The sequence below is a fragment of the Ambystoma mexicanum genome, chromosome 12 (genome assembly GCF_040938575.1).
Source record: "Ambystoma mexicanum isolate Mex_15411 chromosome 12, UKY_AmexF1_1, whole genome shotgun sequence".
NCBI classification, from domain to species: Eukaryota; Metazoa; Chordata; class Amphibia; order Caudata; family Ambystomatidae; genus Ambystoma; species Ambystoma mexicanum.
Window position 1 is genome coordinate 644,108,134 of NC_090936.1, and position 14,422 is coordinate 644,122,555.

At 46.5% G+C, this 14,422-nt stretch overlaps 1 protein-coding gene across 4 annotated transcripts in view; it reads left to right on the forward strand.

Annotated features, from left to right (window-relative positions):
* KMT2E (lysine methyltransferase 2E (inactive)) overlaps positions 1-14,422 on the forward strand; it is a 3,564,841-nt gene that overhangs the window by 2,122,315 nt on the left and 1,428,104 nt on the right. For 3 of the 4 annotated variants that reach the window (XM_069629119.1, XM_069629120.1, XM_069629118.1), the window contains one exon: positions 283-381. The exons of the other annotated variant lie outside the window; for it this stretch is intronic. In XM_069629119.1, the coding sequence (XP_069485220.1) occupies positions 283-381 (99 nt within the window). The remainder of the gene's footprint in view (positions 1-282; positions 382-14,422) is intronic. 4 annotated transcript variants of the gene reach the window in all.

The following is a 14,422-nucleotide window of genomic DNA, read 5'->3' on the forward strand; positions in this document are numbered from 1 at the left end:
GCCGGCCCCAGGGTCAGGATCAGGTAGCGGCTGATATCCCCTGGCCACATGGGAGGAGGTCACCGCTGAGGAATCTGGATGACACCATTGGATTAGTCATAGGACCTAATGTTAAAGGTAAGTAACCTTTGGTGAGAATAAAAAGACCTTGTTGTTAAATTTGTTTTTCCCTCACTAGTTACATTTGTATTGCCCACTCTTGCAGAAACGTTATAGTAATTAGTTTTCCCACGATAACAGATGTAGTGAAGATTCTGTAAAGCAGTCATTTCCATCTTTCAGGAACCAGATTTTATTGATGAATTAGAAGAAAAAACTCCTGTTAGCAATGAAGTAGAAATGGAATCAGTGGAGCAGATTACAGAAGGGAAAAGGAAGATGGTAAGTAGCAGGCAGATAGCTTGCGGAAAGCTGACCTTAGTGCTCGTTGGAACCTGCTTCTCCCATGCAAATGATTGCTTGCTTTCTTTTATTCCTACGCAACAAGAAAGCTTTGAGGTTTTGCTTGAGCATCTAAATCTTCAGCGTGCACAGTAGCATAATAGCGTTTCATCTGGGGCAAATAAATTCCTGGAGCATGGGTTTTCTATGTAAATGGTATGTTATATACAGTAAATTGTTTCACAAAGATTGATGGACACAAGGGTATTAAGGCACTCAGATACCACCTGATTTAAAAGGAAGGTGAATAAACACAAAAACACAAGGTAGAGCAAAGCATAGTGATGAGTAGTTTTCTAGTGAAATTGAAACAGATACATTTTCAGCTGTTACCGAAATTGTAGTAGATCATGTTCATATCTTAAGAATAGAGGGGTGCTATTCCACATTTCAGCATCCTGTACTGAGAAAGGTTTTCCTCCTGCCTGGTTTAGATTCAAAAGTGGTATTCCCAGCCTCACACCTGTAAAAGATGTGAGAGTCCTTGAATGGGTAGGGTGATTAAATAATATTTAGGTTGTTCAGGACAATGGCCACACATGACCTTGTGTGCCAAGGTGGCTACCCTGAAAGTGACGTGTGGTGTTGTACTCAAGCTGAACAATATAGCTGAGAACCATCGGTACAGCAGTGGTAGCTGATACCTGGCTTAGCAAGCAGGTCGTGAAGAAGTTTGTGGCTAATATACTGTATAACAGGTACAGTAAATCTGAACCTTACAGCACTTTGCATTCTACTTTGGAATGCTTGGTTTCATGGCCATTTAGATATGTTGGTCCGAGGGATAAGATTCAAACTAACGTAATTCTGCAGATGACACCCTTCCAGCCGATGGGAGATGGTACAGTGATTCAGGGTGTCTAAAGCTGTCTAGAGGTCTAACATTATTAGACCGCTTTTCTGATGAGTCATGCACTGCAGTGGTTTCTCTCTTACATCTGGTAGAGCTATTTCTGTATACTGAGCAGATTGGAAACTACATTGTTTGTCAGCTAGTTCTACTGGATTCCTTCCTCCCATGATTCCTCAACTATGATATCTCCAGTGCAGCTGATCTTCCTTCCAGGGAGAGCAGCACAGGCATCTGCACCAAATATGATGTTGGGGCTTGTAATTATTGAGACGCAGCACACACTCTGTTTCAGGATCAACGCTTCTCTGAGTTTTTACTATGCCTAACCCGCGAAGGCCTCTGGCTTCAAACCCTACATGTACTGCGGTCAACAAATCTAGGTCTCTGACCCCACACAGGATCTTTCTTTACTGTTTGTGGAGGCAAACGACCCCCAATACTGGGTTGTGTCTATTGATGCACCTGAAGGCTCTCCGGAAGCAGGGTGTAAAACATTTAGCCTTTTTCTATAAGGAAAAAGACAAGTTCTCTTTCGAGATCTCTGGGCGCAGAGTGGATGTCCGAAGACCAATCCCCAGCTTGAAAGGAGAAGGAGAAGAAGAAAAAGAAGCACTGCAAGAGGTCCTGTTCACCGAGCAGTTCTTCTTGGCACCACTCTTCATCTTTGTCATTGAAGAGGAGTCGCCATTCCTGGGACTCCCCAGAAGCGGCTCCACCGGTACCATTTCCACTCAATACTCCCTTCTGCCCCCTGCCCCGGAGGAATTGGGAGGCTTTTCGGCTGAAGATGCTTGACTTCTTTGCCAAGACCTCAGTGCGGGTAGTGCCTTCAGGACCCACCATGCTTGGATAAGCGGGAAGGGATACCGCAAATGGCCGAAACTGCACGCCTAAGGGCTTAGCCATGGCTCCTAAGGTAGAAGAGCTGTCACTTAGCTGGTCCGCTCAGTCCATGAGCGTTCAATCGCCAGCACTGGCTCCTTTGGCATCAGCACTGTTCAGCACCAATGAAGCTGGGACCCCTCTGGAGTACGCTTTGCTTCCTATGGGTGTTTCATGTCAAAGATGGGAGAAATCTTCAACGAAGAAGGAAATCGTATCCTTTTTGAGATGGAATCCCTGTCCCTTGAGAAGTGAGGGACTTTCCTGAGGAGTTCTATGGTGAGGAAAAGGGGCTTCTGGAGCTTGCCACTGGTTTGCAGTTGGCCAGTGGTTTGGTCACACCCCAGAGTTGGAAATGTTCCCGGTGACTACTCAAGGGAAGCACAGGCTTCATTCCAATGGCTGGTGTGCAAGGTGTTTGAAGACAGTAGGCTTGTCAGTCACTGCCAGGCCAACAGTTCAGTTCAGTCTTACACACATTCTAGCTGAAGGTCTGCAAAAGTAGACTTTGCAGCCTTTTAACCCGGCAGTAGATGCTGTGGAATTGGAAGCCTGGGAGAAGCATGCCTCCATCCCCACAGTTGAACATGACCTGCTGAAGAAACACTGGCTGGAACCTTCTGACCCAGCTTTTCTGTCCATACATGCTTCTCCTGAGAGCTTGGTGGTTGAGGCTATGATGGCCAACCTGTTGACATCCATATTCTGGGAAAATAGCTCAGGGGCAAAGTGTTTGTCTTGTAACCAAGACAACTCAGGTTTGAATCCCTGTCAAGCACTTAGAGACTGGTCTCCAGTATTAGGTGCATAATAAAAGATTCATGAATAAATTCCCTTTTCTGCCTCCGTACTGGGAGAGCAAGATTTGGACACATAGTTGAGAAGGATGTTGCTGTGTGCAGTCTAGCCCTCAGAGCAGTAAATGCTTCCTGTGCACTGCCCACATTTTCTTTTGGCCCCTGGTCAGCAGTCTCCGAAGTGGCCGAGCACCTCCAGGACGGGGATGTGCAAGAGGGGTTTGGTGCCCTGGCCCAGGATGGTAAGGAGTTGTCCCGATGGATGCTACAGTTGGGCCTTGACACTGCTGAGTTTGTGGCATGGGCGATAGCTATGAGTACAGTGATGAGGAGACACTCCTGGATGAGGGCTTCAAGGTTCACCCATCACGTGCAGGCAAAGCTCCTAGAAATGCCTTTTGAAGGCATAACCTTTTAGGTGCTGTAGTCCTTTCAGAGGTTCCAAACTTCCACAGCAACGTCTTCAGGCCTGGCAGTACAGCTGCCTTCGACACCTGCTGGCAGAGGAGAGGATTTTCATTTCAACCCTCTACCTCCTATGCCCACTGTTGAAAAGGGCAGGTACCCTCGGTCAAACAGCAACTGCACTGTTTCCACAGGGGAGCTCCCAGAGGTTGTGTCTTCCTCCTCTACGGTGCACTCAACTGCCCCAGGTTCTAAACCCCTTTTGAAGATGATTTCCTTCATCTGGGTATACCACGTCCGACACTTGGGCCTTAAAGGATGTTCATGAAGGATGTTGTCTCCCTTCCACTCAGCACTCTCCTAACCATCCTCCTTCCAGCCCTCTTTTGCCTCAGTACCCACTAAAGTTAGAGGAAGTGTGTCAGCTTCTAATGAAGGGTGCAATAGAACTCGTACTGTTCTCAGAACAAGGCAGAGGCTGGGATTCAATTTACTTAAGGGTTCCAAAGGAGGGCGGGGGATTGCATCATATCTTGGATCTGAGGCTATTGAATTTGTAACTTTTGTAAGGACAAATTCAAAATGGTACCTCTGGCCCAGATCCTTCAGGCCCTCCAGGCCCTCCATCTGCAGTACTTGTTAGTTTCACTAGATCTTCAGGGTGCCTACTTCCATATGCCAATCCATCTCAAGCACTGAGATTTGCGGTGGGCTCTTGCCACTACCAATTCAATTTTTTTTCTACCTTGTCTATCTGCGGAACCCAGGGTCTTCATAAAGCTGCTGGCAGTGGTTGTAACTTGCTTGAGAAGGGAGAGCTTCAATTTCTTTCCCTCTCTGGATGACTAGCTCCTCCAACCTCACACCTCAAGCCAGGCATTAGCAAATTTGTACTGTACCTTCTGACAAGGTCAATGCCCTAGCCTTGTCAAGAGGGCATGCGGACACCTCTAAGCCTAAGGTAAGAGGCCTGGAAGTGACCAATCCAACCCCTTGGGAGAACTGTGGCAGTTGAGAGGACCCCTCCCACATTGTGCCCGCCTGTTTATGTGAAGTACCACTTAGTCCCACACCATGCCTCCAAAACAAGATGCTTGCCACTCTTTCTCTATTTTTCCTAGAGAAACCATTCAGGATCAGGGCGACAACTGGAGAAATGAGCCCTCCAGCAGGATCTATGTTATTTGTCCGTCGCGGAAAAGTCTGCGACGGAAATGTTCGCATGAGAATTGTACACACCACAAATGTTTGCACATTTCCCATGCAAACATTTTCATTACAACACCATACATACATACACCCCACCCACATCACACCCACAACACACCATCACCCACACCCCCAACATACCCCTACTTACCTTTCCTTTCTTCATGTTGTCTCCCTGTGGAGCTGGTTCACTTTCACTTCCGTGATCGGGAACCGGCGCCGCAGGGTCCTTTGCTTTTTTTTTGTTGGTAGCCGCAAGGGTGTCACCCGCATCCCCCGCTCACTATACTGCATAGTATAGTGAGCGGGGTGTTGCGGAGGACACCCCCGCAGCCCCTGTTCTTTTAAAACAGATGTTTCGTTTTTTTCTTTTTTTAGCTCGTGTGAGCTGCGGTGGTGTCCCTGCAACCCCCGCTTATTGTACTGTATAGTATGGTGAGCGGGGTGTTGCGGGGGACACCCCTGCAGATTTTTTTTTTTTACCTACCTAAAATGCATACCACCAAAGGTTACAACTTTTGGTATTCGAACCTTTGGTGGTATGCATTTTCGGACTTTTAGCATTGTCAGAACTTTCGGTGTGGTCATTTTGGCCTATTCCCTCCAGCACCACAGCCTATCTGCATTTCGGGACCAGAAAACCAAACCATGGAGAAAAACATTACCGCGTCCCAAACTGCCAGCGGTTAGACGCGTGAAGGGAATAGGAGGGACACCAAAACATGAGAAAGAGAGCAAGAAAACTATGTCAATGCCTGGGCAGACTGCACAAGGCTTCCCAGTGGCACCAACCAACACCTGCAGAGAGCATTCAGGCCCCAAGACCACCAAGGACTAAACCAAGTTGTGCAGACCCCTCATGGACTACATTTACCTTAGGAAACCATGTAACATGTACTTGAACATTGAACTATATGGCCTGCCATCAATCTTCAACAGCTGACTTGCGTGGAGAAAAGGGCAAACGGGCAGGGCTTAACCCACTATTTGTTAACTGTGCTGCTTGTAACCCCTCCTGGGCATGGAAGTTGGGACTAGATTAGCCAAGGCATGTACTCCAATGCTAGGAGGACGGATGAGTATAAAGAGGGCAGGACATTGTGGGTTGTTTGGGTCAGTGGAGGAGAATGTGGCAGACCAAGAGACCTGCAGGAAGGTAGAAGGGGAGGTGATTTCTGGAGCAAGTGAGGTATTAGTGAGTGCATGTGTTATTACGTTGTGAGTGCGGCTAGAAGAGGAAATGTAGGAAGTGTTTATGAAGTGTTTGTGAGAGTGAAAGGTGGTGGTCTGAGTAGGAGATGGGGTGGACTGATAGTTGTATTGTGGAGGGAGGAGTTGTTTAGAGTGGTAGTTTTAATACGGAGGTGAGAGTTACAGTGTGGAAGAGGGAGGTATAGTGTGGAGGCAGGAGTTGTAGTGTGGAGGCAGGAGTTGTAGTGTGGACGGATGAGTTGTAGTGTGGACGGATACGTTTTAGTGTTGATGGAGAAGTTGTAGTGTGGAGGGAGATGTGTGGAGGGAGGAGTTTTGTGGAGGGAGGAGTTTTAGTGTGGAGGGAATAGTTTTGGAGGGAAGGGTTTTAGTGTGGAGGGAAGAGTTTTAATGTGGAAGGAAGAGTTTTAGTGTGGACGGACAAGTTGTGTGGAGGGAGGAATTGTGTGGAGGAAGGAGGTGTAATGTGGAGGTGTGTGCATCATTGTTGTGGAGAAAGTAGGAGAATCAAAGGGTGGATGTGAGGCTTAGAAGGGGTGAGACACATTGTAGGGACAGAGGATGATGGTGCATGGTGTAAAAGGAATCAAGGAAGGTAGATTTGGAGGAAGAGTAGTGAGAGCATAACCTCAAGTGAGAGGGGGAAGAGAATGTAGGCGTGTTAGGAAGAATACTGAGTCGGGAAGACTGCTGTATGGCACAGTCCCATAGCCCTTTAGAATACTAAGCACTAGCTAGAGTAGCGTGAGTTTCTCCAGCATTGGATCTTTCATGGATTCACATGCTCTTGAATATTCCCTGTCATTAGGCTGAGAATCTTCGGTAACATTAAAGCAGTTTACCTTTACATTTTTAAACTGCTTGTCACTTTAGCGATCTCTTATAGTTATTTGGGGCCACAGCCCATTAGACAGGTCCACTTAGCTTCACCCCTGGTGGCCATCTTCAGATGTTTTACCGCACGTCATGTGTTGGGAGTTCTCAAGTATTCTCTCTTCTAGAAATGTGACAAATTCTTTGTCTATTTTTTTTTTCTTCATCCAATGTACATCGCTTCTTGGCCCACAGCAGTGAAGTTTCGACACATCCCATTGCCAACAGAGTACCAATCCTCAGTCTGAGGCCTTTTCAAGAGTCTGTGGAGATGAGAGATGAGCCTTTTTAAGGCCTGTTCGATATGTAACCTGAAGAACGTTTACGTCAAAGATCTTCACCTGCAGTGTTTTTACTGTCTTTATCCGGACCGTGACTTGACCAGCTGTGCCGTCTATCAGTCGTTCTCATCCAAGACCCGCAAGGACTACCACCACCGCAGATTACTGGCCTGCTTGGATGAAGGTGTCGGGCCTCTGACTCTACTTCAGTCCGTAGTTATGCTTCCGCCAGGCACAGCAGACCCCTAGAGTGCACTCCCTCTTCCAGGGGGTGGAGGTCCCATGAAGCATCTGCCTGGGGAAAAAGGCTAAGAAGGGACATGTGTCACTCGCTCGGGCTGCTCCTTTGCCAACGGTTTCGTTGACATCTCCATCTACGCATATGGTCACCTCATTGACCACTTTGGTGCACAGAATGCCTTCATTGACAGCTTAGTCGTTGAAGCACTCTTCAGAGAAGCAGCGCTCGTTCACGACTATACTGCTTTTATCAACCGCATCATCGTCCACCCCGTCGACGGTTGCCTTAAATCCTCATCCACAGCTAAGATTTTTCAGACCATGACCACCGTCCCATCGACTACCCTGTCTACAACTAAGCTAGCTATTTCAACGTTGAAGATAACTACTTCCGCCTCGGTTTAGAAGCCATTAGTTTACACGTTCCTAAGGGGAGTTGCTGTGGAGAGGGAGGCCCCCCTATCTTTCGAGTCCAAAACCTATGCCCAGCCACTGTTTTCTTTGGCTCCTTATGCACCACCTACAGTTCCATGCCCATCCATGGGCCCTCCTCAGCACATACTGCAACAAGGTGTGGATTCAGACTTGTCCTCTAAAGCAGTAGAGCAAGTGGTGAAAGTGTTGCAGTAAAGGGGAAAGATGTCTCCTGTTGCCAACATACCTCACCCAGCGCCACTAAAACAGAATCTTCCTCTAGCACATGGACCTGCTCATTCTTCCCCAGTGATACTTGTCCCAGTGGGCAACACTTCTGGCTCCAGGGATGTGTCAATGTATAACTTATCCACATTGCAGGGACCGTCTCGGAGCTCCAACAGCAGCTTCCTGCTCCACAGTTGCCCTCTCCTGCTCCTCCTCCTTCCAGACCTCTTAAAGAAGCCCCTCTTTTGCCTCAGGTCACCCTCACAGATACAGACACAGACACTGACGACTATCCGATGGGTGGTACCCAAGGCACACATTCTGCAGACAAGTTAGAAGATCTGGAGCCAGGTGGCGGTGAGCCAGCAGACCTACCACCAAGAGACTCGCCTCTGGATGAGATTGGTTCTTTCCATGACCTTATGGCACGAGCAGTGAACCTCTTTGATCTGCTGCCTGCAGAGGAGAAGTAGCTGAAATTGGTGGCCCGGTCCCTCAAGAGTCCGATAGGGTCCTGGCATTCTGGCCAATCGCCATCAGCACCCCCACTCTCCCCTTCACCACGGCGAGCCTGCTGCCCATTCACCACCAGCACCCCCTCTGCACTGCCCTCTGGGCCACACCCACAAGTTGGGTGGTTCTGCCCAGTTGCCACCAGCGCCCCCTTCATTGCCCTTAAGGCCCCCACCCGCCTTGGGGGGGTTTGTCTCCACCCTGCACTTACCTGTTGGACGCTTGACTTCTTTCTTCACTTGGGACGTCTCTGACCATGCACTTACCTGTTGCCTCCCTCATCAGGCACCTCTTAAACTTCTCTCTGGGGACCCTAATAACACTTACCCCCCTCCTCTCGCACTCCACTTGCACATTCTGAATGTCACAAAGCCCAATAGGACCGTTGTTTGCCTTACTATTTATTCATTCTCTTTTCCATTGTTTATTTACTCAATTGTTCCCTTCCCTTTTTGCCTTGTGGTGCTTTGAAACACTTTCTTGTTGTAAAAGTGCCTTATACATAACCAATAAATAAATGGTACCCATTCCCAGTACTGGAGGATATTTCGGAAGACGGCCTCCTAGTGATCTGGAACCTGTTTTCAGCTCCCCCTACCCCCAGAATAATATTGCTTTGAAAAGAAATATATGGTTCCAGAGTCAGCTCCTAAGTGCCTTTGTACGCATCCTTGCCCAGGCACAATTGTGTCTGCAGCTGCCCGTAAGCCTTCTGCCAATCGGTTCTCTCCCTGTAAGGTGCCTTCTGGCAAAGAGGACAGCTAGACACCTTTGGCAAGAGATTCATCACGACAGCCGCGACAACCATCAAGGCGGCAAGCTCACTTGCGATTCTCTCCAGCTACGACTGTGAACTCTAGTTCAAACTGGGACCAATACTGGATTTACTACCTAATGACAAACAGCATGATGCACTTATACTGCTACGTGAAGGGGAAGTGGCGTCAGACCACGCCATCTCAGTTTCCGTGGACATAGCGGATACAGGATTCCTCGAGGTGGGCAATGGGGCAGTGTTGCGCCGCCAAGGGTGGTTGAAAGCCACAAATGTGTGACCTGAGGGCCAGTCAAAGGTAGTTGACATGCATTTTGATGGCATCAACCTCTTTAGAAGAAAGGTTGACAAGACCCTACAAGCCATCAAGGCTGACATGGAAATAACCTTTTCACTTGGCACGTTACAACAACGCTGCCAATCCTTTTTCTCAGGGAAAGCAAGGTTGTTCAGCACTTTGAGAGACTACAGGTCCTCCTACTATCTACAAACCTCCCGAACTGGCACCAGGAGGGTTATAATGGACAATCTCAACTCTACAGATGAAACGAGCGATGACCAGGAGCCTCCTCCAGAAATCAAGCCCCAAAACAGGCCTGACCAGGCTACCAAACATACCTCCCCGCTTCAGCACCCCAATAGAGGGGCGGCTTGACAACTTCGTTGCACATTGGAAGATCATCACCACCGACAAATGGGTGCTGTCCATCATCGAACAGGGCCATACCATGAAATTTGTTGTTTAAATGTCTATCCCGCCTGTCCCAAAGGTAGAAATCACCAAGCCTTGCTCCTTCAAGAAGTACAGCCCCTCCTAAAAATGGGAATGATCGAAGCTGTACCACCATGGCTCCGTTGTGTACTGAAGATACTTTCCAGTAAGGAAAAAATCAGGAGGTACTAGAGGTTAAACAAATTCCTCAAGTCTCAAAACATCTGTATGGTAACATTGCAACATTCCTCATTCATCGGAAACACAGGCATTTCCTCAGATTTGAGATCCAGTGCAAACACTACCAGTTCAAAACCCTGTCTTTCGGTTTGAAATCTGCCCCAAGTGTATTCACTAAATGCCTAATTCCAGTGGCAGCCCACCTCCGTCATTAAACAGTCAATATTTACCCTTACCTAGATGAAAAAAAACTCCCTACTTGAGTTTTCACCAGTCTAAGGTGGTCCTTCACACAAACCATTCCTTCCTGCCAAAGGTTCCTTTTTCTTTCCATGTTAATGAACCCTTGATTTTACCAGTATTCTTTGGTTCTCCTTCGTCTCCGGCGGAGCGATCCCTACACTCTCAAGATGTCACCCGAGCCCTCAAATTCTGTGTGGCTCATACAAAGGAGTTACGAAAATCGTCACAACTGTTTGTTGCCTTCAGACATGCTGGTATGGGCACTGCCCTTTAAAGTTTTCCATTGCGAGGTGGCTGTTGGCGTGCATTACCCACTTCCATAGTCTGGCCAACAGGCCCATTCCAGGAAGACCAAGAGCACACTCAACGAGAGCCATGGCTTCTTCTACGGCGTTCCTGCCCGGTGTTTCCCAGCTCCCATCTGCAGGGCAGCCATGTGGAAGTCTATCCATACCTTCACAATGTTTTGCTGTCTTGATAGTGATTCCAGGGAGGAGTCCTGTGTCAGCCATGGAGTGCTTTAAAACCTGTTCACATGAGGTGAGTGTTCCATCGGTGAGTTTGGTTACTTCTGTTGAGCTGTGCCTCTAGCTGTTTTGGTTGTGTATATGTACTGCTGAGTAATCTATTGTACGTTCTTTTGTGATCAAGAGCATTGTTCCTCCTGTATATAAATGCATAAATAATATTATTCAATAGCATGTGAATCCATGAAAGATCCAATGCTGGAGAAGGGACAAGTTAGTTACATGGAACTCCTGTTCTCCAGCATTGTTACCTTTCATGGATTCATATGTGACCCTCCCTTCTACCCCTCTCTGGCTCTTCTTGGCTCATTCTGCCACATTATGTGCGCTGCCACATTTGAAGATGGCCACCCGGGGTGGAGCTAAGTGGACCTGTCTAATTGGCTATGGACGGTATTACCCAAAATTACTAATAGATCACTAAAGTGACAAGCAGTTTAAAAATGTAAAGGTAAACTGCTTTAATCTTACCAAGGATTCCCAGCCTGACGACAGGGAATATTCAAGAGCTTTCCTCTCTGCTATCACTCTCTCTACTTGTGGTGTCCCTCAGGGATCTAATCTATCCCCCTGGTTCTTCAATGTCTACATGGGCCCACATGATCTCTGCCTTCACCCCCAACTTTCAGTGTTATGAGGATGACACTCGGCTCCCTTTTGGGCTACCCTCTGCCTCTTCCTCCTCCTCACTCATCACGGACTGTCTGTCCGCAATTCAGTCGTGGTGTGCCTCTAATGATCAATGCTTTAATGCCAGTAAGACAGAGATCGTCCTCATTGGGACCCCTGCTCCCGTTTTCCCAATCTCACTCTGGCCGACCACCCTTGGTCCTGCACCCTCGCCCACTAATGAGGCAAAACACCTGGGGGTCATCTTTGACACTACTCTTTCCTTTTCTTCTCACATCTCGGACATGTCCAAAAAGTCCCTCTATCAGCTGCACCTCCTCATAGGTATTCTACCTTTTCTCATCTTCCCCTAGAGACTCACTGTCTCCATAGCCCTGGTTCTCTCCAGACTGGACTACTGCAACAATCTTTCTCAATCTTCCTACCTCTACTCTTTGACCTCTTCAACTTATCCAGAACAGAACCGCAAGACTTATCCTTGGCCTCAAGTCCAGGGACCGCATCTCTCCTTTGCTGAAATCCCTTCACTGGCACCACGTGGCTGCAAGGATCAAGTTCAAGTCCCTCTTCATAGTCCACAAGGCTTTCTGTGGCCTATGCCCTTACTATCTTCAACGCTCTCTTCCTAAATACTCTCTTTCCAGAGCCCTCCGATCGGCCTCCTCCAACTCCCTGCAGGTGAGCCGCTTTTCCAAACAGAGATTTGGGGGTAGATTATCATCCTCTGCAGGTGCCTCCCTCTGGAACAGTCTACCTGCCTCTCTCTGTCTTGAGCCGGCCCTCCTTAAGTTCTGTAAACTCCTCAAGATATTCCTCTTCTCTTGCTCTTTCTCCTTCCCTTGCTAACTTCCTTCTCTTCTCTCCTGCTCGTGGCCTTCGTTCTCATCCCCAACCTGTTCAGTCAGCTGATTGGTCGCCTGGTACACATCCAGAGCCTCACAGGTCCCAGGCTCCCCCGCCAGTCTTGCACTTGCCTCCGGGCTACTGCACTCTGCCTTGCAATACATTGCCTGCAGCAAAAATTGGAAAAATGCCCGGAATTAGTTTCCTTTCTCTGCACATAGAAGCAGACATGACGAGCATATTGCTTGTTAGGACCGTATCTGTAGTAGGTAGTGTCCTGTAATACCTGAAATTAGGAGATGCAGTTCCTAGTCAGATAATGAGTTTGAAATACACTCAGTCTTCTGACAATGTAAATGGACACACATCCAAATTCACAGTTAAAGTCTGTGATTCGAATCTCGAGTATGCAGACCTTTTAGTGTTGCTATTCATGGACAGAAAAAGAGGACTATTGAGTTTTGCCAATGAAAACAGAGAAAGGGCTGGGCCAATGAATTTTCTTGTGAATTCATGGTGACCATGTTATCAGTGGTCAGGATGGACCTAGGTGTAAGTTGGATATAATCCAACTTGACAGTCAAAGACTGTATGGAAACTGACAACGGGCTAAGTAGATGAGTTTTCTTATGAATTCGTAGTGGCCATGATGTCAGTAGTCAAAATTGACCTAAAAGTAAGCTATCTAATGGTTCTTTGAAGAAGTGCTGGCCACTGGAATTCATCATTTAGTCCCACAATATGTGTTTATAAACGATATATATCCATTGTTGCTCTAATTTGAATAGTCCATTGGAAGTAGAAAAATTGAATTTATAATGTTGCAATTGCTCAATGATGGTCCAAGCTATTTTTTTATTTTGTTATTTTTTATTATTGTAATGCATAGTTTATTACAAACTTTTATTACAACTTTTCACTCTCAATCCATTATCCACTTTGCTCTAAAACAACATATCACAATTCAAACATTTTCCATTTACTTCTTTACGTCAGGATGGTATTCAGAAAATTAATAACTGAACATGTTAAATGCACTGAACTCCCTCTTAATATACAAAACCACCAGTCCTCCATATTCATATTCATTGGTGCGAATTTACCGGAATGGAGTGTTCTCTGATCATTAAGCAGAGGGCATTCTATTATTAAATGTTTTATGGATTCTGTTTTGACCACACAGTATCTACAGTTATCATCCTTTGTATCCTACTCATGTCTCAACAGCAACATTTCTTTGGATTTAATAGCGTTCAGTCGAAGAAATCTATCGCGGTGATATCGCGATGGAAATTGCATTAAATAAATAGGCATTTTGTTCAGTTTATTTATTGTGGGCCCGAGCTCTGGGGCTGTTACTAAACTTTCAAACTTAGCCACATTTTGAATCCACACCCACTCTTTTAGCTTTCTTTTTGCAATTTGTGGTTGCGCCACCATAGTGTCTATCGATATATCAGCTGCTTGCAAAATTGCCTTTAATCCTTAGAACCAAATCAAAAGTATGCCAGCATAAGAACTTGTATCACTTGGAGCTAGTATTTCATATGCTGGTTCAGGGTTTGGAGTTATCATCTTTCTTAGTAGTGCCATGGATTTCCATATCACAGTTGCATATAGTTCATCCAATGCCAGCTTGTGTCTAATGATTATCATTGATATGTATTTTGGCAACCTTAATACTTGTTTCCAATATATCCCTTCCATTAGAGACCAAATTCTCTAGTCTAAATTCCACCCTGCTTCAGGTATTACTTTTTGCAAGTAAAAAGTCTGTACTGGTATTAGGGTAAATTTCCCATATAGGCTATGTATTCTGGCGCCTTGTAGAGCTAGAGTTTTCATGCGCCGGACGATATCTTGGACCCAGCTCCATTCTCGTATTCATTTATTAATCATGACCCCTAAGTATCGAATTTCAACAATTTCTTCGATGACTGTATTATCAATCCTCCAACAGAATTCTTTTTTTTTAGGTCCTTTTGATGGACCAATTTTCATAATTTTTGTTTTTGTGACGTTTATTTTTAGGTTGTTGTCATTCATATAAAACTACAGCTTCACAAGCAATCGTTGCAGCCCTATCGGGGTGGAATCAACCAGAACTAAGTCGTCAGCATAGGTTATACAGCTGATATGGTGCCCATTGATCTTTGGAGGAAAG